Raw genomic sequence first — 25,012 nt, 5'->3', positions numbered from 1 at the left:
ATACACACACACACACACACACACACACACACACACACACACAAGCCACTGGTTGCTTATTCAGAAGACCCAGGTTTGATTCCTACATGTTGGTCACGACCATCTGTAACTCTGAATCTCACACCCTTTTCTAGCCTGTGAGTGCAATGGATACATGTGGTGTACATATGTATATGCAGTCAAAGCACCATACATATAACATAAAAACAAAATAAAAATTGTGTGTGTGTGTATGTGCCCCAACACACATGTGGAGGCCATATGATAACTTGTGGGAGTTGGTTCTTTCCTTCCACTCAAAGATCCACCTGCCTCTGCCTCTGCCTCTTGAGTTCTAGGATTAAAGGCATGCATTGCCACCACCTGACTTACTTGGATATTACAGCATCCAAATATATATATTTGGAAGAGCATTTGACTGTATATATGTTTAAATGTTGTGTTTTAGTTTTCAGAATATTTTCTAAACATACGAAATAAAACGATTGGTTTATAAGTAAACTAAATTGAATGAAACTTACTTAATACTAATAATATTTCTCCTAATGTAAGGAAGAACCCTAATCTGTACTATACCAAGTCTTGCTATATAGCCTGGGCTGGCTCTAAAATTGCTATACTGACCTTGAATTTGCAACAATGCTCTGTTTCTGTCTCCTGAGTGCTGGGGCTACAGGTGTAAGTTACCATGCTTACCATTTTGTGTGGGACAGGATACTAGAATTGAACCCAGGCCTTGTACAAGCTATGGAATTGTTCTACCATTATCTATATCCCCAGTCCACTGATAGAAGTTTCATGAGCTGTCATCTATGCTGGAGTGGGCTTTTGTGACATTAGCTGTCTTTGAGTCATGTTTGCTTCTTATTCTTACTTATAAGGGATTACTTATAAGTAACACCTCACAGTGTTTAACTTGGAATACATGTGGAAGCCAGGTAATTAGAAATGAGACTTCATGGGTAGCTGCATTAAAGGATAGAGAGTAAAATAAAAGAACTAGGGAGAACTATACTTTTTATTGTAAGTATAATTTTTGTTCATAATTGCTTTGGCTATAGAAGGTATTTTGTGCTTCTATATGAATTTTAAGATGTTTTTCTGTTTCTATGAAGAATATCATGAGGATTTTGGTTGGTATTACATTGAATCCATAAATTATTTTAGGTAGAATGGTCATTTTCACCATATTAATTCCACCAATCCTGATAGAGCATTAATGTATAAAATATATAAAGGACTTTTTTTGCTTTTTTTTTGTTTTCAATACATACCAACCTCAGTTTCCCCTCCCTCCTCTCCTCCCTGCCCACCCTATCTCTCCTCCAGATCCATTCCTCCTCTGTTTCCCTTCAGAATAGAGCAGGTCTTCCAGGGCAATCAAGCAAATTCAGCATTACAAGCTACAATTAGACTAGACACAAACCCTGGGTGAGGCAACTCAGTAGGAGGAAAAAGGGTCTCAAAAGAAGACAAAAGAGTCAAAGACACCCCAACTGTTGTGGTTGTTAGCTTGGTGGTTTTCTGGGACTCCTAAAGAACCTTTTTTTTTTCTAAAAGAAAAATGCCCATAGTCCAATCAATATATGGTATTTAGATCTGAATGCATAGTTTGCAAAAGAAATACAAAAGGCTGAGAGATATTTTAAGTCTTCAACATCCATAGAAATCAAGAAAATGCATATTAAAACTACTTGGAGATTTCATCTTACCCATCAAAATGGCTAAGATTGGAAAAACAAAGCACAGAAATTGCTAGCCAGGTTCAGGTGAAAGGAGAACCCCCATTCACTGTTGATGCTCACTGAAGTCAGAGGAAGGTCTCAAATCCCCCGGAGCTAGAATTATAGATGATTGTGAGCTGTCCAATATAGGAACTGGGAAAACAACTCTGATCCTCTGGAAGAGCCATCTCTTTCCAGCGCCTCAAAAATATTTTACTACATGAGCAATTTACTTTTAGTTCAGTGGGACTTACATATTTACACTTCCATATCATCGTTCATCATCAAAGGAGATCAGAATAGGAACTCAAACAGGTCAGGAACATGAAGGCAGGAATTGAAACACAGGCCATGGAGGAATGCTGTTTACTGGCTTGCTCCCGGTGGCTTGCTTATCCAGCTTTCCTATAGAACCCAGAACCACCAGTTCAGGGATGGCACCATTTACCATTGGCTGGGCCCTCCCACATTCATTACTAATTAAGAAGATGCCTTACAAGCCAGATCTTAAGGAAACATTTTCTCAACTGAGGCTCACTCCTTTCAGAAAACTCTAGTTTCTGTGTCAAGTTGACATAAGATTAGCCAACAGGGGCTGAGCACTTACTTGTCCTTTTTAAATAGCAAGGCCTCTTGGAGCTGAGTCTGCTGCAGTAATTTGTTTAAAATTCTTTTATATTGCATTGATTTTTTGTGTGCACACACATAAGCTACAGTGAACTTGTGTAGAGGTCAAAGAACAACTTGTTCTCTCCTTCTGCTGCAGGTCTGAGGAGTCAAACTCAGGCCATAAGGCTTAGAGGTAAGCACCTTTACCTGCTGAGTAATCTTGCCCACCCTGTTGCAATATTTGATGATGGTTTTTATCAAGGGACTGGGTGTTATTGATATTCTTTACTTCTGTATCGAAGTTAAAGCATTTGAGTCAGGTACCTATCTTGTCTGATTATTGCCATTTTAATATCTGTGCTAGTTAGGATTTGGGTTCCTTTGGTTTTGGTTTTTGGTTTGTGGTTTTTTGGTTTTTGCCAACCTGACACAAGGTATCAAAAAAAGGAACCTTAGTTGAGAAATGACTTCAGCAGATTGCCTGTAGGCAAGTCTGTGGGGGCATTTTCTTGATGAATGATTGATGTGGCAGGGCCCAGTTCATTGTGAGTGGTTCTACTCCTAGGTAGGTGGAGTTATATATGAAAGCACACTGAGCAAGCCATGAGGTCTTATATGCTTAAACTCCACCTAGTGTGACTCATTCCCTTGCTGCCAAATCTCTCTCTCTCTCTCTCTCTCTCTCTCTCTCTCACACACACACACACACACACACACACACACACACACACACACACTTTCTTCTCCCTGTCCAAAAGGAAAAAAACTGAGAATCAAAACAAGCAACAACACCAAAATAAATAATAAGACAAATGGTACCAAAACAAACCAAGAAGCACATATAAAGCATGAAATGCATGATATACTGGCCAACTACTCCTGGGCATGAGGCTTGCCCTGGGGTGCTTCAATTACACCCAGTGGCACTCCACTGGAAGAAATGGACTTTACCTTTCTCAACAGCTACTTATTGCACATAGCTTCTTGCTAAGGAGTGATACTTTGTGTCCACTTACCCTTCCTGTTGGGATTTAATTTAGTTTGAACTTCTGCAGGTCTTGTGTGTTGTCACAGTTTCTGTGAGTTCTATGTGCATCACCCTGTTGTGTGTGATACTATTTCCTTGGAGTCTTCCGTCCCCGCTGGCTCTCATAGTCTTTCTGCTTCCTCTTCTGAGTATATACTTGAGCCTTGAGGGGAAGAGTTTGATAAAGACTGAGTGTTCCAGCCTCTTTCTGAACATTGTCCATTCTGAACTCTTTCTGAGTCTCTTTCTGAACATTGTCCATTTGTGATCATGATGTTTTCTCACAGTAATAGGAACTAGAAGCTCTAACACAGGATTATTGCCAACTGTGTTGGGGAGTGACAGAAGCAAACCGAGAACAGAGATCTAAACTGGAGGACCAGACTCAGTGCTTCCAAATACTGTTTAGCTTTGAATAAACTGTGGAAGACAAGAGGCTAAAGAAGCAGTTTTCCCTCTTGAGTCCCTGAGTTCTCAGTCCTGCTAGCAGTGAATCATATGGTGGATAGGTGGCTGTAGAGGTCAGACCATCTGCTAACCTCACAGGATTTTAAGTCTTGGCAGTTACCCTCAAGTAATGAGATCTGATCCTTGTTACTGAAAGTGGAGCTACTAACCATCATGCCCTTCACTGGTTGAGCTTCCTACCACCCCAACTTATAAGAACCCTCTGCCTTCTCACTAAAGGCTGGCCAAAGCCAAATCTTTTTATTTTTCTTAATTATTTTATTGTGTGTATGGGTGTTTTTCCTACATGAATACCTGTGCACCACATTTGGGCCTAGGTGCCCACAAAGTCCAAAAAGAGGGCATCAGATCCCCTGAAACTAGAGTTGCACACAGTTGTGTACCACCATGAGAGTACTAAAAATAGAACCCAGGTCATCTGGAAGAAGTCCAAAAGCCAACACTTTTACTTCTTTACCCTCAAACCATTCTGATAGCTTTTTCAACATGAACAACAGTCTCCTTGAGATCCTCAAATTCAGTCTTGCAGTCCTGAATGACCCGAAGATGTAACTACATGAGGTCTGCCTTCTAGGCTGTGTGCATCTTCAAGAAGCAGCCTCGAGTCCTTCTGCTGCAATCATTGGTTTGCTGGAACATTTTGCCTATAGCTTCAGGTTTCAGGGCACAAGTCACTAGCATCTTATGAAATAGTCAGACCACATCAAACCATGTCTAGCCAAGGAGCACTTGGAAAACAGGGATAAATCTCATGCCTCCTTCAATATCACACGCATGGCACTCACAAGCTAAACAGACCCACAAATGGAGTTTCCCAGCTCCCAGCCTCCTAATGTGTGACCATTCTTCTCTTGTCACTGCCTCTCACCAACCCTGGTTTGCCTTGGTGAGCAAGGCTTGGGTCTGAACCCTGGCTAGGGGCTTGGAGGGAATGAAGAAAGAACAGACATACATACAATAAGTTGGAAAAAGTGGGGCTCTCTAACTACTGCAATGGGAAACAGTGTGTCAGGTACAGCATAGGGGGAAGGACTAGCTAGTCTCAGTAGGAGGTCTCTGTAGGCAAGCATTCTCAGGCTGTAAAATTCCTAGAGGAAGGTGCAAGTTGCTAGTTTTTGCACACACTGATCAACCATTCATAAACCTTCATACTCAGACTCCCAGGAAAACTTTGCTATCTCTCTTGAGCTAAGCCCATATAGGTAATGGCTTTGCAAATTTGCCATGGACCAACTGGCCTCAGAGTTCTGGACAGGACATGCCTATGTCAAGAGTACATGCTCAGGACTTCACTCACTCGGGGCTTCCTCCTCTCCACAATCTGGTCTTTGTAGGATTCCTACGAAGTCTCAGAACTGTGTGGGCTTTCCCTGAAGCTTTATGAAGGCCATAACATCATAAAAGACTCCATTCCCAAATATTTTTTCCTGGGGAGGAGGGCCACCTACACTGAGATGTAGCAATTTGACACAAATTACAAAGCAAAACCAAGTCCTTTTGGATCAGAAGAGAAGAAGGAGAAGGAGAAGAAGCATGTTCATTGAAGCATAGCATTTGCCTAGCATATAAGGTCTTTGGCTCCATTTCCAGCATAGAACTACTCATAACACATACACACAAAAGCTAACCCAAATGGCCAGTAACATTTGCATGGACATGATCTCTTTGTACAGTGAAATAGAATATATGAATGAGGGAAAGGAGACTAATATATGTAGCAACAACATAAATAGACCCCACAAACACTGCTTTGAAGAAAGACAGTGATCACAAAAAGTAATCCTATTTATAGGAAGTTCAGAGCCAGGCAGAGTTGCCTATATTTTAGAAGTCAGGAGAGTAGACCTGCAGGTGGCTAAGCAAGCAAAAGTACTTGCCATGTAAGCCTGGTGGTGATCTGAAGCCTGGAAGCCACAGTAAAAGGAGAGAATCAATTTTATAAAGTTGTCCTCTGGCTTCCACATCCTGGCCATGACATGCATTCATGTGTCCACACTCACCGGCTTGTACAAATACACAATACACACATGATGATGATGATGATGATGGTGGTGGTGGTGGTGGTGGTGGTGGTGGTGGTGGTGGTGGTGGTGGTGATGATGATGATAGTAATAATAGTAATAAGTTAACCTCATGTTCTGTTTCTTTATCTGAGAGCTAATCACATAGGGACATCTAATTTGTGAAAAGAAAATTAGCTTTGTATACATTTTTCTCTACATTAAATTTCCTTATTTAATTTTACTGAGCCAGGATAGTGTCACACTGTAATTCTAGTACTTAGGAGGCTGAGGCAAGAAGATCACATAATTCAAGGTCAGCCTGAGCTACATAGTGAAAACCTGCCTTGACAAAGATTTTGCTGGAGCTGGAGAGATGGATCAGGAGTTAAAAGCACTGGCTACTCTTCTAGAGGACCTAGGTTTGACTTCCCCAGGTTAGGAGTTTAGTCTCTTTAATTCAGCTATCTCAGGAACAAATTCCACCTTGCTGGCAGGATCAAAACTGAGCTCATGTTCCCAGGCCCCAGAACCCAATGCCTATCCTGCTTCTTCAGATGTTTCCTGTTTGTGTGTTAACCAGTAATGGATGTGAAGATGCTGCTATCCCATCATCTAAACTAAGGCACACAAGTCATGAGCATGTTGCTTGACTGTGTATGCTGCTTGCCCACTTCTTTGTTCCCTTAGCACTCTAAATTCCAGACTATAGTTCAAGGGGGGACCTGACTGCAAAAGCTGACTTAAGGACCCTGAAACCATATAACCTGGATAAGGATAAAGCCCAGTCATTAATGGTAACTTCCTTGCTTAACCCCATGTGTCAAAATATGATTGTTCAATGTAACAGCCCACCCCAACCCCCTTGCTTTTTGCATTTGCCTTCTATAAAAATGTCATAAAGTCTCCCTTCAGGGACTCAGTTCAGATATTTAACTGGCCATCTCCCTGAACGCTCAGAAAATGAAGCTTTCATTTTTTTTTTCCTTCGGAGCTGGGGACCGAACCCAGGGCCTTGCGCTTGCTAGGCAAGCGCTCTACCACTGAGCTAAATCCCCAACCCCTGAAGCTTTAATTTTTAAGCTTCAATATCTGTAGTGATTTTTCTCAGTTCATGACCATCTGTAACTCACAAAAGAATGTGGTACACAGACACACATACAGTAAAACGTCCATATACTTTTTAAAAGTTTACTGGGAAAAACTGCACTTTGAGCATGAGAACAAGAAGATTGCTTTTCCCATAATGAATATGTAACACTTTTTTGATTTGACATTTCCTTTCAGTGGATATATATTTCATTGTATGATTGAGTTTTGTCCATTTCTTTCAAGCACATCATGTACTTTGACCATATTCTTTCTCCCCTCTTCCCCTACCAAACCAGTGTAGTAGACAAGAACAAAATGGTTACTGTCAACCTGACAGTCCACTGAGAACTTGCCTTTTCTCTTTTTTTTATTGCTAGAGCCATAGAGGTAGATTAAGTAACTTTTCATAGCTAAAAAGCCATGGAAGATATAGTGGATGATATTGTTCACTGTCTATATATATATGCATATATATTATGACTTATGGGGGTGCATGTTTGTGGGTGCAAATGTGTATATGAAAGTCAGAGGTTAACCTCAGGAGCTGTCAGTGTCTCACTGTTATGAATTGGGTTAGACTGGCTGGCCGACCTGTGAGCACCAGAAATCCACCTCTCCATCACTAAGATTATAAGTGTATGCCATCGTGCTCAGGTTTTTTTTTTACCCGAGTTCTGGGTATTGAACTCAAGAGTCTTGTGCTCTCCAACTCTATATTTTAATTCAATTGCCCAAAGCAGACAAGCAGTATAGCTGGGCTGCAATGAGCAAGAGGAAGTGATCTTTATAGCCAGAATAGAAGGGCCTAGGGATGGATTTTAGGATTTAGTTGAAGTGTAACTTCTAGATTTTAGGATTTAAGTCTGGCTAGAGTGAAAATCTCTCAAGGGCTGAGAGCTTGATGAAGTAGGGCTTGGGAAAATGGAAGATATTCATTCTTGATCTATAAATCAGAAAGGCATAGATTGATGTCACACAAGAATGAACATAACCGCCTGCCCCCCTTCTGCAATGAAGGCACCATTCCTAGTGGTCCTGTAATACAAGATTCATGCATGGAGTGGACAGAGCAAGCTATTCCATCTCCCTGATCCAAAAAAAAATCATGTAATATATTTTCCTCAGATAAAGGATATCTTTATCTGATAGATACAGCACTTTATCTTAGCCAAAAGGCTGAGAAGTATTGGTGAACCAAACATTCAAACACACAGCATGCTGAGCACTGCTTTGCATAGAATGTATCTGAACACCTGTCCCTCTAGAATTTTATATCCTCTATCCAGAAGAACCCTGAACACTTCTAAGAGAGTGGTTCTCAATCTGTGGGTCGGGACCCCTTTGGCAACCCCTTTTACATTACATTGATTCATAATAGTAACAAGATAAAAGTCATAAAGTAGCAATAAAAATAATTTTATGGCTGTGGGTTCACCACAAAATAAGGAACTATATTGAAAGGTCTCACCATTAGATAGGTTGAGAACCACTGCTTAAAGAAGCCCAGGTTAAAGGGGAAGCCCTTGGTCCTGCTAAGACTGAACCCCCAGTGAACATGATTGTTGGGGGGAGGGCGGTAATGAGGGGAGGATGGGGAGGGGAACACCCATATAGAAGGGGAGGGGAAGGGGTTAGGGGGATGTTGGCCTAGAAACCGGGAAAGGGAATAACATTCGAAATTTAAATAAGAAATACTCAAGTTAATAAAGAAAAAATGAAAAAGAAAAAGGATGACCAAAATGCAGATGTTCCCACTCCTTCTTAAAAGGGGGAAAATATCCATAGTAGGGGATATGGAAGCAAAGTTTAGAGCAGCGACTCAAGGAATGGCCATTCAGAGCCTGACCCACATGTGACCCATATATATACAGCCACCAAAACTAGTTATGTTTGAGGAAGATAAAAAATGCATGTTGAAAGGGACTGGATATAGATCTTTCCTGAGACACACATCCAGAGCATGTCCAATACAGAGGTCAATGCTAGCAGCAAACCACCGAACTGAGAACAGGACACCCTTGGGGGAATTAGAGGAAGGACTGAAAGAGTTGAAGGAACTTGCAACCCCATAAAAACAACAATGCCAACCAACCAGAGCTTCCAGGGACTAAACCACTACCGAAATATATACATGGACTGACCCAGGGCTCCAACTGCATATGTAGCAGAGAATAGCCTTGTTGGGGCACCAGTGGAAGGGGAAGCCCTTGGTCCGGCCAAGGTTGGACCCCCAGTGCAGGGGAATATGGGGGGCAATAAGGGGTTATATAGGGGGAATACCCGTATGGGGGAGGGGGAGGGGAGGGAATGGGGACTGATGGACAGGAAACCGGGAAGGGGAATGACCTTTGAAATGTAAGTAAATCTAATAAAAATTTAAAAAACGTTAAAAAAAAAAAAGAAGCCCAGGTTACTGTATTGAAGACTGAAGTGCCAGACATCATTTATTCAAACCTTGACTCTACAGACCAGAAACACTTCTGATGACTTTAGCCCTAGCTACTACCTAATAGCAATTACCTGAGATTCAAGAGGAGCCACATACCCTTGCTATACAATCCACAGAGTCATGGACTACAGTATTAAGCCACCATACCTTAGTGTTATATACAGTAATAGACAAGAGAGGCAGCAGTGGCTCTTGAAAGCTTGTCACACACTCATATCCTCTTCAATAACAAAAGCAACAGTAACCAGTCATATTTTCAATTACTTTAATAAGGTGTTCTGAGGAACCAGGAAATTAACAGAGAGGGGCGAATAAGTAATGCTTCTTAAGCCCTGCTCAGTATTTCGTCAGTCATCTTCTGGTAACTGGATCTTGCTGGGATCAAAATAGTTGGATTCCATGATGGGGAGGCCGTTGAGTTCTCGGTATTTCACAAGTCTCTCAGCTTCCCGGCGGGCCCACTCTTGCATCCTAGAAGCATCAACAAGTGTGGTGTGATGTGAAGGGACCTCACTAGACAGCAGCTCCCCAGCTCAGCACCCTATACTCCACCAGTATAGGGCAAGGATTCTGATCAGAGATGCTTCCAACCTCTACCTCTGCCTCTGCCCTCTCAACTTTCTTGGAAAACCTCTATACCTGTAATCAGGCAGGTAAGCCACAAAGGTGGTACCAAAAACCAGGACGATGGAAAAACCAAAGAAGAAGACAGCTCGCATATTCCAGACGTCCACCACAGGGTCACTGTCATAACCGTGAAAGTCTGGGTTCTGAGGAAAAAGAGAGGTCAGTGAGGGGTTCCTGTGCTCTATAAAATGACCTGGTCTCTAATCTGCCCTCTAATCCTAACCAATCTCTTAGCCCTCATTAAAGTCCTTTCCCTACTTTTAGGGTACATGAAGTTCCTTCCCATCACAGGGCTTTGACATTTGCTGCTTCGAGGCCTACACAGTTCTTCTTCCAAATCTAATCATCACTGAATCCATCACCATCTCCTCATCCAAGATTTTGACTTTATTTTCAAATGAATAATTGTCCTTACCTACTTGTTTGGGAGTACTCGCCCTGTCTGTTAAGCTGCACCAGAAAGTGCTATTTATAAAGGTTAAAAAATGTTTGGATGTTGGCAATTTCCTATGGGTTCACTTAATCTATAGCACCCTATACATTTAAGATCCTCAACTAGAGGTTAGGTACTTATATATTAGGTCTTTTCAAATACACAAACCTCCTAATATGCCCAGTAGAGAGGAAATGGCAATAATAAACACCTTATAATTCTGAGTATTTCTGAAGTAACAAGAGCTGCTGTGACCATTCTGACTCATTTAATGATATGAAGAATTCCTATTATCTTTTTTAGCTGTCCTATTTTTCTCACTTTACAAAGAAACCGAGGCACCAAAAGATTAAACTACTTGTCCAAGGTCATACAAGTGAATAATTTCCAACCCAGGATGTCTGTCTGACTCCAGAGTCTCTGCTATTCATAAAGCACAGAATTCAGTTCTGAATTCAAATATCAGCTCCATTACCTACTCAAGCTGTGATCTTGGGTAGCAACTTATGTTTCAGTATTCTCATCGCGTTATTGTAACAGTTACAGTGTCTACTTCTGAAACAGGTAAAAGTGCCTACTTCAAAATCGTGCTACTTTAGAATTTAGATGAGTTAATTGATACAAAGTGTCGAGCACAGCCTGGCACCGCACACCTGGCACCTCAGACTTTAGTATTACCCTAATTATAATGTTTCTAGCATGCTTTGAGTGCTGCCCACTTTCAGTGTGATTTCTGTCTACAAATAAAGCAAATCCCGCTTCGAGTCCTAGGTCAAAAATGTCAAAACAAAAAACAACAAAATAAAGGAGGAAAACAAGCTATGCAAATTTCCTGAATATTTGAACATCTTGTCCACTGCGCAAGCCTCGAGCCGGAGAATGTCCGCTTCGACACTAGTTTCCCTGTTCCAGATTGGCCCCTAAGGCATCCCGTTTTCCCCCTCCCTCTCACCTTCGCGTAGAGGTTTTCGTCCTCGGGTTCTGGGTCCTCCTGCCATACCATGGTCGGTTCTCTTTGCCGCTTTCTCTCCACACCGGACGGGGCGATTACAGCCCTGGAAGATTCCCAGCGAACACGGGCAGCCGGGACCTCTCGTATCGCCGCCGCTACTGACAGGCGGCGAGCATACAAGCTTAACAGCCGGGCCGCCATGACCGCTTGTACTGAGGAGTCCAGGGGGTGGGGGCGGGGTGGGGAGCCGGAAATACGAAGTGCGCAACTGCGGTTGATCCCAGCGCGAATTTTGTCACTCCGCCCTTACCTCGCTAAATAGATCCCGGGTTTAAGTTTGTTTTCGAGTGTGGCGAGGTGTGGACTCTATTTTACCTTCCACGCCGCGTCGCAATCGAATTAGCTTTATTGTTTCTGTTAGGCTGGAAGAAATTTGTTTTTAAGAGGTCTGTTCATTTTCTTCATAAGAAGAAAGCGGTGACATCTAGACCGCCCTGTAGGGAAAGAGGTGGAGCTTCTACTTGTCTTTCAACTTCAAAGGACAGCAAGCTTCTAAAAAGCGGCCTCATAGGGATAGCCAATAGCTACTCTTTTTTCAGGACTCCTGGGCCATTCTCACGGGGAATGGGGAGGTAGCATATGCTTGCCAATCAGAGAATGCCAGGGCCAGCCCATAGTGGCCGGCAACCAATCGTCAAGGCCGGCCAGAGCGCGCTCCCTTAGTAGGTGGATGGTGGTCGGAGCGCCGGCTCTCTTCTCGTCGCCATTTTGTGTTGGTGACTGTGGCCGGCTGGGAGGAGGCGGCACTGAGTTTCCTTGGGAGGGCAACGCGTTGGGCGCGTCTCCCTTCCCCCTGTCCTCCCTTTTGCCTCCAGTCTTGGACTTGGTAGTTGCATGCATTGGCTCCCGTCGAACTAACAGTTCTGAAGGAGGTAGTGGCGGGCGGAGGTGATGCCTGGGAGCCCTCCCTTGACAGCCCGGGCCGAGAAGGTGAGCGCCGTTGCTGGTCGTGGGGACAGAGGTTAAGGAGCTGGGCGCGTGGGAGAGGGAGGGGGCAGGTGTTCATAGAAGAGGCGCGGGGACGGACTGCACGCTCGGAGTTCGCACAGAGCTGAGGGATGCCTGCACCTGAGAGGGGTATGGTCCCCCCCCACACACACACACCCCAGCTTTTTCTTATGAAAGCAAAAGCGCGTGCGCGATTGGAACGCGGGATGGGTGCACGCGGGTTGGGGGAAGGGAGGGACAGATGGGAGTGGAGTACTGTGACTTAAACTGTATTTGTCCACCGAACTTTTATCTTTTGGAACGCGCATGTTTGCGACTTTGCGGAGGTGTTCTTAGAGCCGAGGTGTGCTGACTGCCTTGTGTTGCTTAACTATCCACTCTGACTGCGGCCTCTATTCATTTATGTGGTGGGGATGAGGGTGGCGAGCGCGGAGAAAGAAAGTGACTATGTTTTTTTATCCTTGGGGTCTGTATCTGACTTCTGATACTTATCAGGAAGCAGTCTTGTTACTGATCGACCCCAACCTAGTTAGTTTGGGGCAAGGGTTCAGAGAATATATATCCGGCTTTTCTTTCTTCTTTTGGGAGTTGTATCTGTGACACTGACGTTCATGTTAAAAGGGAAATCCGTTTAATTGTGTTTCTTAAAGGTATCCTGTGATCTTGGCCCTTGGTTACTTGGAGACTCGTCTGTAACTTTGTTTCTTTTCTGTGCTGTGCAACAATGTTGGACACATTCTTTTGCCATTGAGCATTTTGTGTTAGATTCTCAGCCCCTGGGGTTCCTCGTTGCGATTCTTTTCCCCATCTGGGAGAAGTTACCTGGTCCAGTGGCTTGAGGTGGAAGAGAAAATAGGTACCTGTGTACTTAGAGGAAAGGAGAGGAAAGGTGGGGTGGCAACCTACCATTGGGCAAGTTACCCATTGGGTGGTTACCTATGTGGTTCCTGTACGATAGGTGACAGCTAAAGATTCAAGGATAATTCTGATCCCTGGTTGAGTCATATCACTCTCAGGTCTTGTAATTCTCATGGCAGTACCAAAAGTTGGATGAAGTAGTAGCTTGCTTTCACATAGTAGAAGAAGATGTTTTGGAACCACTTGGGAAAGAGGCCCCTTTTGCCTCTGGAAACCTTAGCCTAAGATCCCTGGGGAGAGATCCACCTGGGGAAGTGGCTACACATTAGGGCTGAACTACTTGCTGTGTTGAGGACCAGAGCTGTGTTGGCCAAAACCCCAGGGTGGTGGCAGCTGTCTTGTTGCCAAGTTAGCACCCCCCCCCCCAAAAAAAAGCCTTTCAGGATTTCTGACTGCCTTGTCAAGGGTATAATTGGTCTCTCGTTGTGAAGTTGAAATACTACTTTGACCCATGGGAAGGGGTCTGGGATTTCTTCTGTTGTGAAATCTTTTGCTACTGTTTTGTCTTTTGGTGTTTTGCTAGTTGTTTTTATGATGCTGGGGATGGGACTTCAAGACCTTAAACATGCTGAGCAAGTGTCCTACCCCTCAATTATACCCCATCCAATTTTTGTGAACATCTCATTTCTTTGACTAATGTGCCTAGTCTAGGCAAATCATTCAGCACTTGGCCTTCCCTTCCCAGCAACCAACCATGGGCCTACATGTGTCTCCCGATCTAAGAATGCAACGCCTGGGTAGTACAGCCAGTGGTTCCACCAAATCTCTATATCTTTGTTTGATGAGGGTTTTGCTGTTTTCTAGGATAGTGGAGTCTTGTCTCGAGCTTATGGGGAAAGGAAGGGAGAGAGCCAAGTAGGGGGTTGTCTTCCTGAACTGCTGCACAGGAGCACAAGGAAGTGGGAAAAAAAAAAAACAATGTCCCTGGGCTATAGGACAATAGGGAATCTTGGCAATGACCATCTCCTCAAGGAGACCCTCTTTGCTCCATCTGCCTGAACCCCTTTCTTCCATTCTCTGCAGAGTCTCTGCAGGAGGTATCACCCAGACTGACAGATCATGCTGACAGCAGCAGGGGAGGCTGAGAAGTGAAAGGAGCCAGCTACTGAGGAGGGGCTCCAGTAGCTCCTAAAGATCCTATCAGGACATGGAGTATGAAAGACGGTGAGTTATCCCCTCCCTCCCCTCCCAAACACTATAGGTACATCCCCATGTGATCGCTGATTAGGATGTTGAAGGGCTGGGGTTGGGGATTTAGCTCAGTGGTAGAGCGCTTGCCTAGCAAGTGCAAGGCCCTGGGTTCAGTCCCCAGCTCTGAAAAATAGAAAAAAAGTATAAAAAAAAGAATAACGGGCTAGGATGTTGAAGGGCCCTTCTAGTCAGAAGAAATAACACAGCAAAGAAATGGACTCTCTTCAACACATGTGTATCTGTGCTCTGAGAGGTGAATGAGACATAATGACTGTAGGTCTCCCCTGTAAGAGACTGTCTTGCTATGTATAGTGTTACATAGAAGACCACATAGTTTACAGATGATTACCAAACAGCCTGATGAGTACCACGACTGGATGTGAGGGTGGGTTTTTTCTTAGGATGGGTATGGAGGCCAGAGAGTGGTGCCAGATGTCTACCTCATTTGCTCCTCCACCTTATTTTTGAGAATGGGACTTTCATTGAGCCCAGAGCTCACAAGACTTAGTGAGATACTGGCTGGCTAGCAAGCCTGAGGGAACCTCTTTTCTCTACCTCCTCAGCACTGGGATAACAGTTATGTGCCACACCTGGTGTTTTTATATGGGTCCTGGGTAATCAAACTCGTGCCCTCATATACCACAAGCAGTTTACTGATTGAGGCATCTTCCAGGCCTGTTTTTGTCTTGAGACAGTTTGTCTTTATAGTGGATACTGGACAACTTGTGCTTCTGCTGCCTCAGCTTCCTAAGAGCTGGGGTGACAGGTGTGTTCCACCACATCCAGTTCATACAGAGTGCTTTGTTTTTGTTTTGAGATGTATCTTGTTCTGTTATCTAAGTTGGTCTCAAAATCCTGGACTCAAGCTCTATTTCATCTTCCTGAGTAGCTAGGAAACAGGTTGTGACATCTCATGGCACATATAGTTTGGCTCTACAGCACTAATACAAAAAAAAAACCATTTAGCACACTTGGTAAAATTTAGAGATTGGGCATAAGTATAAGATCCTTTGGCATGGGCTGGAGAGATGGCTCAGCGGTTAAGAGCACCCGACTGCTCTTTCAGAGGTCATGAGTTCAATTCCTAGCAACCACATGGTGGCTCACAACCATCTGTAAAGAGATCCGATTCCCTCTTCTGGTGTATCTGAAGACAGCTACAGTGTACTTATATATAATAAATAAATAAATCTTTAAAAAAAAAATCCTTTGGCATTATAGTAGATTCCTGCCCCAAGGGATTCTGAAGTAAGTGACTTATCTACCATATTTTTTTTCCTTTTTTTTTTTTTTTTTTTTTTTTTTTTTGGAGCTGGGGACCGAACCCAGGACCTTCCCAACCCCTTATCTACCATATTTTAAGAAAACCCAGGAAGGCAAACCAAACTCTTACAGAAACCTCTTAATAAATTTGCTGGACATGGTAGTGTGTACCTAATCCTAGCACTTGGGAGGTAGAGGTAGGAAGATCAGGAATTCAAAGTCAACTTGTGCTACTTAAAATCTCATCTTGAAAAAACAGTCAATAAAGTTATGAAACATTAGAGAGAAAGCAGGTTTAGAAATGTCTTTGTTGGCCCAAGGAGCAAGGTACCGGGAGTTGAACCTACGGCCTTTCACTACTCAGCAAATGCTGAGTAAGCACTTGTAAGAAAATGCTGTGATATTTTATACCTTTACATTTTATTCTGAGATAGACTAAATTTTTCAGGTTGTCCTTGTACTCAATCTGTAGCCCAGACCAGATTTGCAGACATGACCTTGCAACTGTCCTATGTCAGTCTCTTGAGTATCTAGGTTTACAGGCCTGTCTATACCACTAGACCCAGCTTATAAATGCCATTTTACTTATTTATTTTATGTGTATTTGGCTGTATAAATATCTTTGTATCACACATGTTACTGGTGCCTACCATTGGATCCCCTTGAACTGAAGTTTTGAGTGAGCCACCATGTAGGTGCTGGAAATCAAACCTGTTCTCTAAAAGAGCAGTCAAGTATTCTTAACTGATGAGCCATCTCTCCAACCATATTTACTTATTTTTGAGATCAGGTTCCACTATGTAGTCTATATCAGCCTAGAACTCATTGCAAGTCCCCTAGCCCATCTCAGCCTTCCAGGTATGGTACTAACATATGCTACCATGGCTGGCATTGACCTTTTAACTGTCTTTTGAAAGGCATTTGGTGACTGGATATATACTCAATGGAAAGATTGATTTGATTGTAGAAGATAATCACTACAAGTAATATGTGATTGAGCTCCAAGTAGTTGTTGCCAAATAAAGATAATTGGTTTTTGTTTGTATTTTTTGAGTTGTTTTTGTTTGTTTTTAAATGATAAATGAATAGGTTTATTTAAGTTAATCACATTTTCCAGTTCTACAAATGTCTTACCACAGGTCATCCCAAGGCCTCCCATTACCAGGTTTATTTTTTTCCATTTATTCTCAATTCCCACCTCTGTAGGCAGCAGCTCTGTTGTGCATAATTTGTATCCTTTTAAATAGTGTTGTCTCAAGTATCTGTTTTCAGTTCTCATAAACAGCATAGTGCTACAGTCTTTCTTTTGTTTCCTGAACTCCACACTGCATATTTTGGGTGTCTTTATTGCCATTTGAATATTAATGTTTCATCTCTGAACTGTTGCCAAGGGCACCATGAGCTATGTCTGTTATGTTTTACTTAATAGTGTGTGACTACCAAAGATAGATAATGTTCTTTTTGTTATTGTTGAGACAGGATCTCACATTATAATTCATGCTAGCCTGAAACTTAGCATAGCCCATAGTCTTGTGGCAATTTTCCTGCTTCAGCCTGTTTTAAACAAGTCCTTAATTTCCTTGCCTTTTTTTTTTTGAGATAATCTGATTGTACAGGAACTCCTTATGTAGACTGGGCTGACCTTGAACTCACAGGCTTCCACCTGTGCAGAGATTAAAGGCATTTGCCTCCATGGCCAGCTCTTCCTGTATTTGTGTTTTTCCAAATCTTTTCTTTTTCCTATCCCGAATCACATTCACATCTTTATTTAGTTCACTTAGAGTCCAGTTTTGAATATGGTGTAAGATATGTTTTAGATCTTTTTCCTTCACATAGTGGGCAGTTTGCTGAAGTAGTAGTTCATTCTTGCTCAATTTCCCTCCTTTACTTAGTTATACCACAACCTTACTGTTTTCATTACTATGAATTAATACAGTATCTTAATAGCTCCCTCTTTGTTCTTATTTTTTAAAGTTGATGTAACCATTTACGGAGATTAATTACATGTAAAAATTCATCAAGGGGCTTGGTGGGAAAGAGTTTGCTTAGTATGTGTGAGCCCTAGGTTTTATCTCCAACATTCCAAATAACGAAAAAGAAGTCTCTCAAAACAAGGTTTTGATCGAGATTATATGAAATTTCTTTATTTGGTGAGGGGGAAAATTGTCATCTTTGTAAGTTTATAAACGTCTTTTTCTTAGAACTGTAATGAAACAAACCGAAATGGCATAAAAATCTGTTTAATATCCTACTCTGTGCAATTCCCTAGGAAACTGGAAAGACAGATGGCTTAACTTTTAAGGGCACTTGATGCTCTTTCAGTTCCCAGCATCCATGTTCAGTAAGTGCTCTTTACTTCAGAGCCATCTCTCCAACCATAAGTGATTTTATTTTTATTTTTATGTATGTATGCATGTATGTATTTATGTGTGAGTATATATGTTTGTACCCATGTCAGCCTATGTGTATATGTGTGAGGGGCTGTGCATGTGTATATACATATTTAGAGGTCAGAGGACAGCCTTAAGTACCATACTTGAGTACTTTCCACCTTTGGTTTGAGATAAAGTCTCTCATGAACCTGGAAGCAAGTAGGCAAGCTTAGTTAGCCACTGAGCTCCAGGGATCCACCTTTCTCCTCTAGGCTTGCCACTACTGGATTACGAGCACACACTACTACACCTGACATTTTATCTGGATTCTGGGGACCTGAAGGGTCCTTATGTTTTAGAGGCAAGAGCTTTACTGACAGAGCCATCTCTAAAGCCATATACACATGGGTTTTTGGTTTTGTTTTGTTTTTTGGGGGGTTTTTTTGGTTTTGTTTTGTTTTTTGTTTTGTTTTGTTTTTTTGAGATAGACTTTCTCAGTATAATAGACCTGGCTGTCCTGGAACTCACTTTGTAGAGCTGACTCACCTTAAACTCAGATCTTGCCTGCCTCTGCTTCCTGAGTGCTGGCCACTATATATGCCACTACATGTGGCTCACGCATGAGATTTTTATAATAAAGGGTATTAGGTATAGTAGTGCATGGCCTGTAATACAAGCACTCAGGAGGTGAAAACAGGATGAATAGGTGTTCAAATTACTACATAGTGACTTCCAAGCCTGCTGAAGACCCTGCTTCCTATAAAACAGAACAAGGCAAATGAATACTGAGGGCTGACTGGGTGTAACTCAGAGATAGAATGTTTGCTTAGCATGTACAAGGAAGGCCCTGGGTTCTATCACCAGTAAAATGTGGAGGGGAAGCAGGGAAGAGAGATGAGAGTAGTAGGTGTCAAATTCAGTAAATAGACCATTGTCCATAGTCTTAAAGGGACATGTTCAAATGCCTCTATTTTTTCCCTTTTTTTCCTTTTCTTTGCTTTTTTAAAAAAATTAAGACAAGGTCTCACTATATAGTCCTTGGCAATGCTCTGAAACTACATAGGCCAGGCTGGCCTTGAACACATAATAATCTGCCTGCCTTTGTTTCTCAAGTGCTAGAATAAAAGGTATGTGTCACCCTGCCCAGTCAGAATTTCTCTATTGACTATGATTCATACAGGAATATTTGAAATAGAGCTTTTAATAAATCAAGAAAATTTTGGGCTTAAAGTGATGAATCCTATTACCCTACTGTCTAGACGCTGAGGCAGGCGGATCCTGAGTTTGAGAACAGTTTGGGCTATGTTGTTAGACCTGTCTCAGAGAACCAACTAAATAGAATTGTGCAGTACATTGAGCTAATATGTATTTTCAGTCTTCTTTAATCTGAATTATTCACTGTTTGTCTTCCATCTTTTTAATGTTTATTAGCATATATTTTATGTAACAATAGGCTTTGTGTACGTTCATATTTCATATTCACTCTTCTTGTTCCCTTCCTACTCTATTCTTGCTAATCTCCTGCCTTTTCTCAACTGTACTGTCTTCTATTTTCACATATTTAGAAATGTACATCTATTTATTTTGCGGGGGGCATAATTGTGTGGAGACTCAGTTCTTTCCTTGGGAATAAGTGCCTTCACCCTCTGAACCATCCTGTGTCCCCCCCCCCCCCCCCCCCAGTAATTTTCATTACGGTTGTTTACAGAGGCATTGGCACCTTACCAGTAACTATACCACTGAAGAATACCTTTCCCACCATCAACTATTAACTGCCTATAACCTTCATGGAGGGATGGGGACTCATGAGTACCTCCACTCCTGTAAACAGGGTGTGGTGGGCCCAATCATAAGGGAATGTTGCTCAGATGATCACAGCTGTGAGTTAAAAAAATGCAACGGCCATGTCATTCCCTGCTCCTCCCCCCAGCCTATACATACCTTCTACCTAGTATTTTTTTGAGACAAGGTCTCTCTTTTTTAACTCTGGCTATCCTTGGAACTCACAAATATCCACCCAACTCTGTCTCCAGAATGCTCACCTGGCCTGGTTTTTTTTAATTCTTAAAAAATGAACAATGTATTCATTGTTCATGGTAATGTTACATAAGGGCATTTAAATACAGGCATATAATATATGTTGTGCATGTTCTCTGCCCTCCCCCCTTTCACCTTTTGTATTAGTCTATCTTATTTCCTTAGACAATTTTGCTTCTACTTTCTTTTTAAATATATGATTTTATGTATCTATATAAAATATAAAAACCACAGAGAAAGTATGATGTCTATTATTCTGAAATTGGCTTGATTCACTTAATATGACTATACCCAGCTGCATCCATTTTTTTAAAAAGAGTCTAATTTCATTCTTTGTGGCTGGAAAAATTGTCATTATGTTTATATAGTACAATTTCCTTACCCATTCCTTTGTTGTTGGACACCTAAGTTGGTTTCATAAGTTACCTGTTGTGAATGGTCCGCAATAAACATTGGTGTGTAAGTGTCTCTGTGATTTGTTGGCTTACAGTCCTTCAGATAAATAGACAACATTGATAAAGCTGGACCTCAGGAGAGATGTATTTTTAGTTTTGTGAGGAGCCTCCATACAGAGTTACATTGTAGCTGGACTAATTTACATTCCCAGCCACAATCTTCCTGTTCTCCAAGTCCTCACCAGCATCTTATTTTAAAACTGCTAAATTAGTAATTGTATTAGTTTAGTTATTTGTATCTGTGTTGTATTTACCATTGGATCAAGGTGGCCTCATGGTATTAGATAGCCTTTGCTGTTTTTGGAGAAACTTGTAGAAAAGTTACTGTTGTGGTAGTGCATGCCTTTAATCCTAGCATTTCTGAGATAGAGGCAGGCAGATCTCTGGGTTTAAGGCCAGCCTGGTGTACATAGCAAGTTCTAGGCCAGCCCTAGTCAAGATCTTGTCTTTTAAAAAAAAGTTACAGAGCTGGAGAGATGGCTCAGTGTTTGAGAGCACTAGCTGCTCTCCAGGAGGATCAGGGTTCAATTCCCAGTACCCACCCACCCACATGATCGCTCACAACTGTCTAGAATCTGATATCCTCACCCAGACATGAATGCAAACAAAATACTAATGTACATAAAATAAATTATTATTTTTTAATTATTCTAACCTTAAAACTTAGTAGAACTTACTTTCGAAGGCGTCTATGGTCCTTGTTTTTTTTGCAGTTCTGGAGAGAGAACCCAGAGAGCTCTTCTACTGGCTATGCTCCAGCCTTTGATGCATGCTTATATGTGTACATGTGCAGTTGATGTGCAGATACATATGTGTGCATGTGTAAGCTAGTGGTCAACTTTGAACATTGTTTCTCAGGAACCTCCTACTTTTTCTTCTTAATATTTGTGTGTGGGGGGTGCACACATGTGTGCATATGTCATGACATATAGGTGGAGGTCCAGAAACAACTTTCGGGAGTCTGTTCTCTCCTACTATATGAGTTCTGGAGATTGAACTCAGGTTGTCCAGCTTGGTGGCAAGTACCTTTACTTTTTTTGTTGTTGGCGGTTGATTATTGTAGGTTGGTTGATTGGTTTGTTCATTTGTTGAGGCAGAGCCTCTCTCCACATAGCTCTGGCTGTCTTGGGATTCACTATGTAGACCAGGTTGGGCTCAACTCACAGATAGGCCTGCCTCTGCCTCCGCCTCCACACCCAGCAGATAGCAATGAGGTCTAGAGCGTCTGCCTCAGCTGCCTGCTTTGTTATATTCGTGTCGGACATCAAACACAGGTCCTTATGCTTATTCAGCAAGCACTTTATTGACTGAGCTCTTTCCTTCAGTACACAAACACATCATAGACATGCACCATGCCCAGCTGATTCTTTGTTCTTTCAGTATTTTATTATGAAAATGTAAGCATATAACAAATTGTAAGAATTTTACTGTCAATACCTCTCTATCAACTAGGTTCTGTCATTTGTCACTAACTCATCACATGCCTGTTTCCAAGTTTATTTCTGTTTACATGTTAGCTATTTAACTTTGACAAAGTCATACAGACCCATTGGGGTTTGTTGTTGTGCTGTTTTGTTTTTCATTTTACAACTTCTGGGTTTGGTCTCTTTTTCAAAAACAGTTAATGTGTTTAAATATATGATTTTATTTAACAGTACCATGTATGTGCCTGGTACCTGCAGAGGCTAGAAGTGGGCATAAGGTACCCTGGAGTTACAAATGATTATGACCATTCATGTAGTACTAGAAGTAGATCCTAGGTCCTCTGAAAGAGTAGCAAGTGCTATTAACTGCTCAGCCATTTCTTTAACTCTCAAGGTGTCTTAGGTGCTATGAAGAGACACCATGACCAAGGCAACTCTTTTTTTTTTTTTTTTTTTTTTTTTTTTGGTTCTTTTTTTCGGAGCTGGGGACCGAACCCAGGGCCTTGTGATTCCTAGGTAAGCGCTCTACCACTGAGCTAAATCCCCAGCCCCCCAAGGCAACTCTTAAAAAGGACAACATTTAACTGAGGCTGGCTTACAGGTTCAGAGGTTCAGTCCAGTATCATCAAGGCGGGAGCATGGCAGCATCCAGGCATCCATGATGCCGGAGGAACTGACAGTTCTACATCTTCACCTGAAGGCTGCCAGCAGAATACTGACTTCCAGGCGGCTAGGTTATTAAAGCCCACACCCACAGTGACACACTTACTCCAACAAGACCATACCTCCTAATAGTGCCACTCCCTGGCCTGAGCATACACAAACCATCACACAAGGATTTGGTCTCTTTGCCATGGGAGACTTCATTTTATTGTTGTTTCTTTGTGTGTGTGTGTGTGTGTGTGTGTGTGTGTGTGTGTGTGTGTGTGTGTCCTGTATGCAGAGAGATCTGTCTTCTAAATGCTAGGATTAAAGGTGTATTCCTCCACCACCACCACCTGGCAAACACAGACTTTTTAAAATCCTGTGTTAAAAATGTCCTGGCTTTGAGCTAGCCTAGGAACTATTAACAGTTAATGGCTTCTTGGAAATGGAGAGTCTATTTTCTATAAAGGTATGGCTTCTGATAGGCTAACCACTCTTCAGTGGAGGACCCCACACCTATAAATATATAGGCAGTACAAATTAGAATCAGTGGGCTATTTAAACAACAAAAAAGAGGACATGAAATTGGGGGTTGTGTGGATCTGGGAGGAATTAGAAGTAGGGAATGAATGTGATCAAAATGCATTGGATGTATGTATGAAATTATTTTTTAAAAAAGCCACAAAGTATTATATTAGCAAAAGGTTCTGCCACAGATCTTCCTTAAAGAAAGCCAGGCATGGTGGCATATACCTTTAATTCTAGCACTTAGGAGGCAGGTAGGTAAATCTCTGAGTTTGAGGCCAGCCTGGTTGGCATAGTGAATTCCAAGTCAGTTGGGGCTGCATAGTAAGACCCTTTCTCAAAAGAAGGCAAACAATGGAATTGGGGGGGGGGGCATGTAGGAACATTCCAAATAAGATAGATACATAGATATTTCTCACCAGGAAACATCTTAATTCTTCTCTTGAGTGTGAGGTGTTTTTAATGACTCTCCTCTAAGTATGGAGGAAAGAAAAAATAGAAATTTCTTTTTGAGATAGGGTTTGTAGCCCAGCATGGCCTCAAATTCCCTATATATCCAAGGAGCATCTTATGGTCATCTGCCTTGGACTCCCAATTGTTGAGCTTACAGGCAAGTACCACCATCCTTGGTCCTTACACAGGGATCAAACTGAGGGCTTTGAACATGTACACAAGTACTCTACCAACTGAGCTATATTCCCTAGTCCCTGGAAACTTATGTGGGTAAGAAAAATGAAAGATACCACCTTAACCACATGAAGGTTAACATCACCAGAGCTAAGTCATGCTCCTGCTAATTGATAATCCGGAGAACTCAACTTTTGTTATTGCTTCTCAACAAAACAAACCCCAAAACTTTAAGACTCATTAAAAGATCACATCAAATAAAACCACTACAATTCTTAAAAAGAGAAAAATAACTATAAAGAGGAATTTCTGTATATTAAAAACCTTTCACAGGCTAAGTGGTGGTGGTGGTGGTGGTGCACGCCTTGAATCCTTAACACTTGGGAGACAGAGGCAAACAGCTCTGAATTCAAGGACAGCTATGTCTACACAGAGAAACTGTGTCTCAAAAAAAATAAAACCAGACAAAAGAACCTTTCACAGATCAGAGACAACTTTGACATCCTTCAAACAAGACATAACTGCAGATGGCTCAGTGATTAAGAACACTTCCTGCTTTTCCAGAGGTCCTGAGTTCAGTTCCTAGTACCCATGTTGGGTGGCTCACAACCATCTTTAACACCGGCTGTAGGCAAATCGGATGCTTCTGGCCTTCACCAGCAACTACACTCACATGTACACATACATGCACACACACTTAAAAACCAATAATAAAAATAAATCTTACAAGATGACATGCTGGTATGAGAAAATTGGTGAAATCCCAATGAAAGCTGTTATTTAGTTGACTTAGTACCATGGTTCTCTGAGTATTAGGGGAAGCTGGGCAGAGGTTTATTTGGGGTTCTTTTATCTTTGAACTTCTCTGTAAGTCAAAACATACTTCAAAATAAGTTTAACTTTATTAAGATTAGAAACTTTCACATCAATAGACACTCAAGATGAAAAGAAACCTCACAGAATGGGAGAACAATCTGTGGGTATCTGATAAAGGATTCCTATCTAGAACGTGTAAAATACTTTTGTAGCAAGAAAACAAAACAAAACAAAAAACCATGCCAACTCCAAAGTGGTAAGGGCTAAGGATATAGCTCAGCCACTGACTATGTCCTTAGACCTTTAGTTATTAAATTCTCCAGGGCTGGCCTTAAATTTATGATCTTCCT

General features: G+C 41.9%; 2 protein-coding genes and 1 pseudogene across 5 annotated transcripts in view; 1 reads left to right on the top strand and 2 right to left on the bottom strand.

Annotated features, from left to right (window-relative positions):
* Positions 1–7,930: 7,930 nt before the first annotated feature.
* Positions 7,931–8,108, bottom strand: LOC120099502 (U2 spliceosomal RNA; annotated as a pseudogene).
* A 1,509-nt stretch (positions 8,109–9,617) lies between these two features.
* On the bottom strand, positions 9,618–11,876 carry Ndufb11 (NADH:ubiquinone oxidoreductase subunit B11). The gene is made up of 3 exons (NM_001106756.1): positions 11,382–11,876; positions 10,009–10,139; positions 9,618–9,840 (listed from the first exon to the last, which is right to left on the bottom strand). Exons 1-3 carry the CDS (start codon positions 11,580–11,582, stop codon positions 9,717–9,719), a joined length of 456 nt encoding a protein of 151 aa, NP_001100226.1. The 5' UTR covers positions 11,583–11,876; the 3' UTR covers positions 9,618–9,716.
* A 256-nt stretch (positions 11,877–12,132) lies between these two features.
* Positions 12,133–25,012, top strand: part of Rbm10 (RNA binding motif protein 10) — a 32,147-nt gene continuing 19,267 nt past the window's right edge. For 2 of the 4 annotated variants that reach the window (XM_063280282.1, XM_063280281.1), the window contains exon 1: positions 14,331–14,471. In XM_063280282.1, coding sequence (XP_063136352.1) covers positions 14,455–14,471 — 17 coding nt within the window. In that variant the 5' untranslated portion in view covers positions 14,331–14,454. Of the gene's footprint in view, positions 12,372–14,330; positions 14,472–25,012 lie in introns of those variants that run through there. The other 2 variants (NM_001414396.1, NM_152861.5) reach the window with 2 other exon arrangements.

Source organism: Rattus norvegicus, chromosome X (genome assembly GCF_036323735.1).
Source record: "Rattus norvegicus strain BN/NHsdMcwi chromosome X, GRCr8, whole genome shotgun sequence".
Classification (NCBI taxonomy): Eukaryota; Metazoa; Chordata; class Mammalia; order Rodentia; family Muridae; genus Rattus; species Rattus norvegicus.
This window is presented reverse-complemented; position numbering and strand designations above follow the sequence as displayed.

Bases quoted from the DNA above. Each gene is read 5' to 3' on its own strand.
- Ndufb11 (NM_001106756.1), bottom strand. From the start codon at position 11,582: ATGGCGGCCCGGCTGTTAAGCTTGTATGCTCGCCGCCTGTCAGTAGCG. The intron at 10,140-11,381 runs GTGAGAGGGAGG...CTTTTTCCTCAG, and splicing joins ACGAAAACCTCTACGCGAAG to AACCCAGACTTTCACGGTTA. The intron at 9,841-10,008 runs GTATAGAGGTTT...TGATGCTTCTAG, and splicing joins GCTTACCTGCCTGATTACAG to GATGCAAGAGTGGGCCCGCC.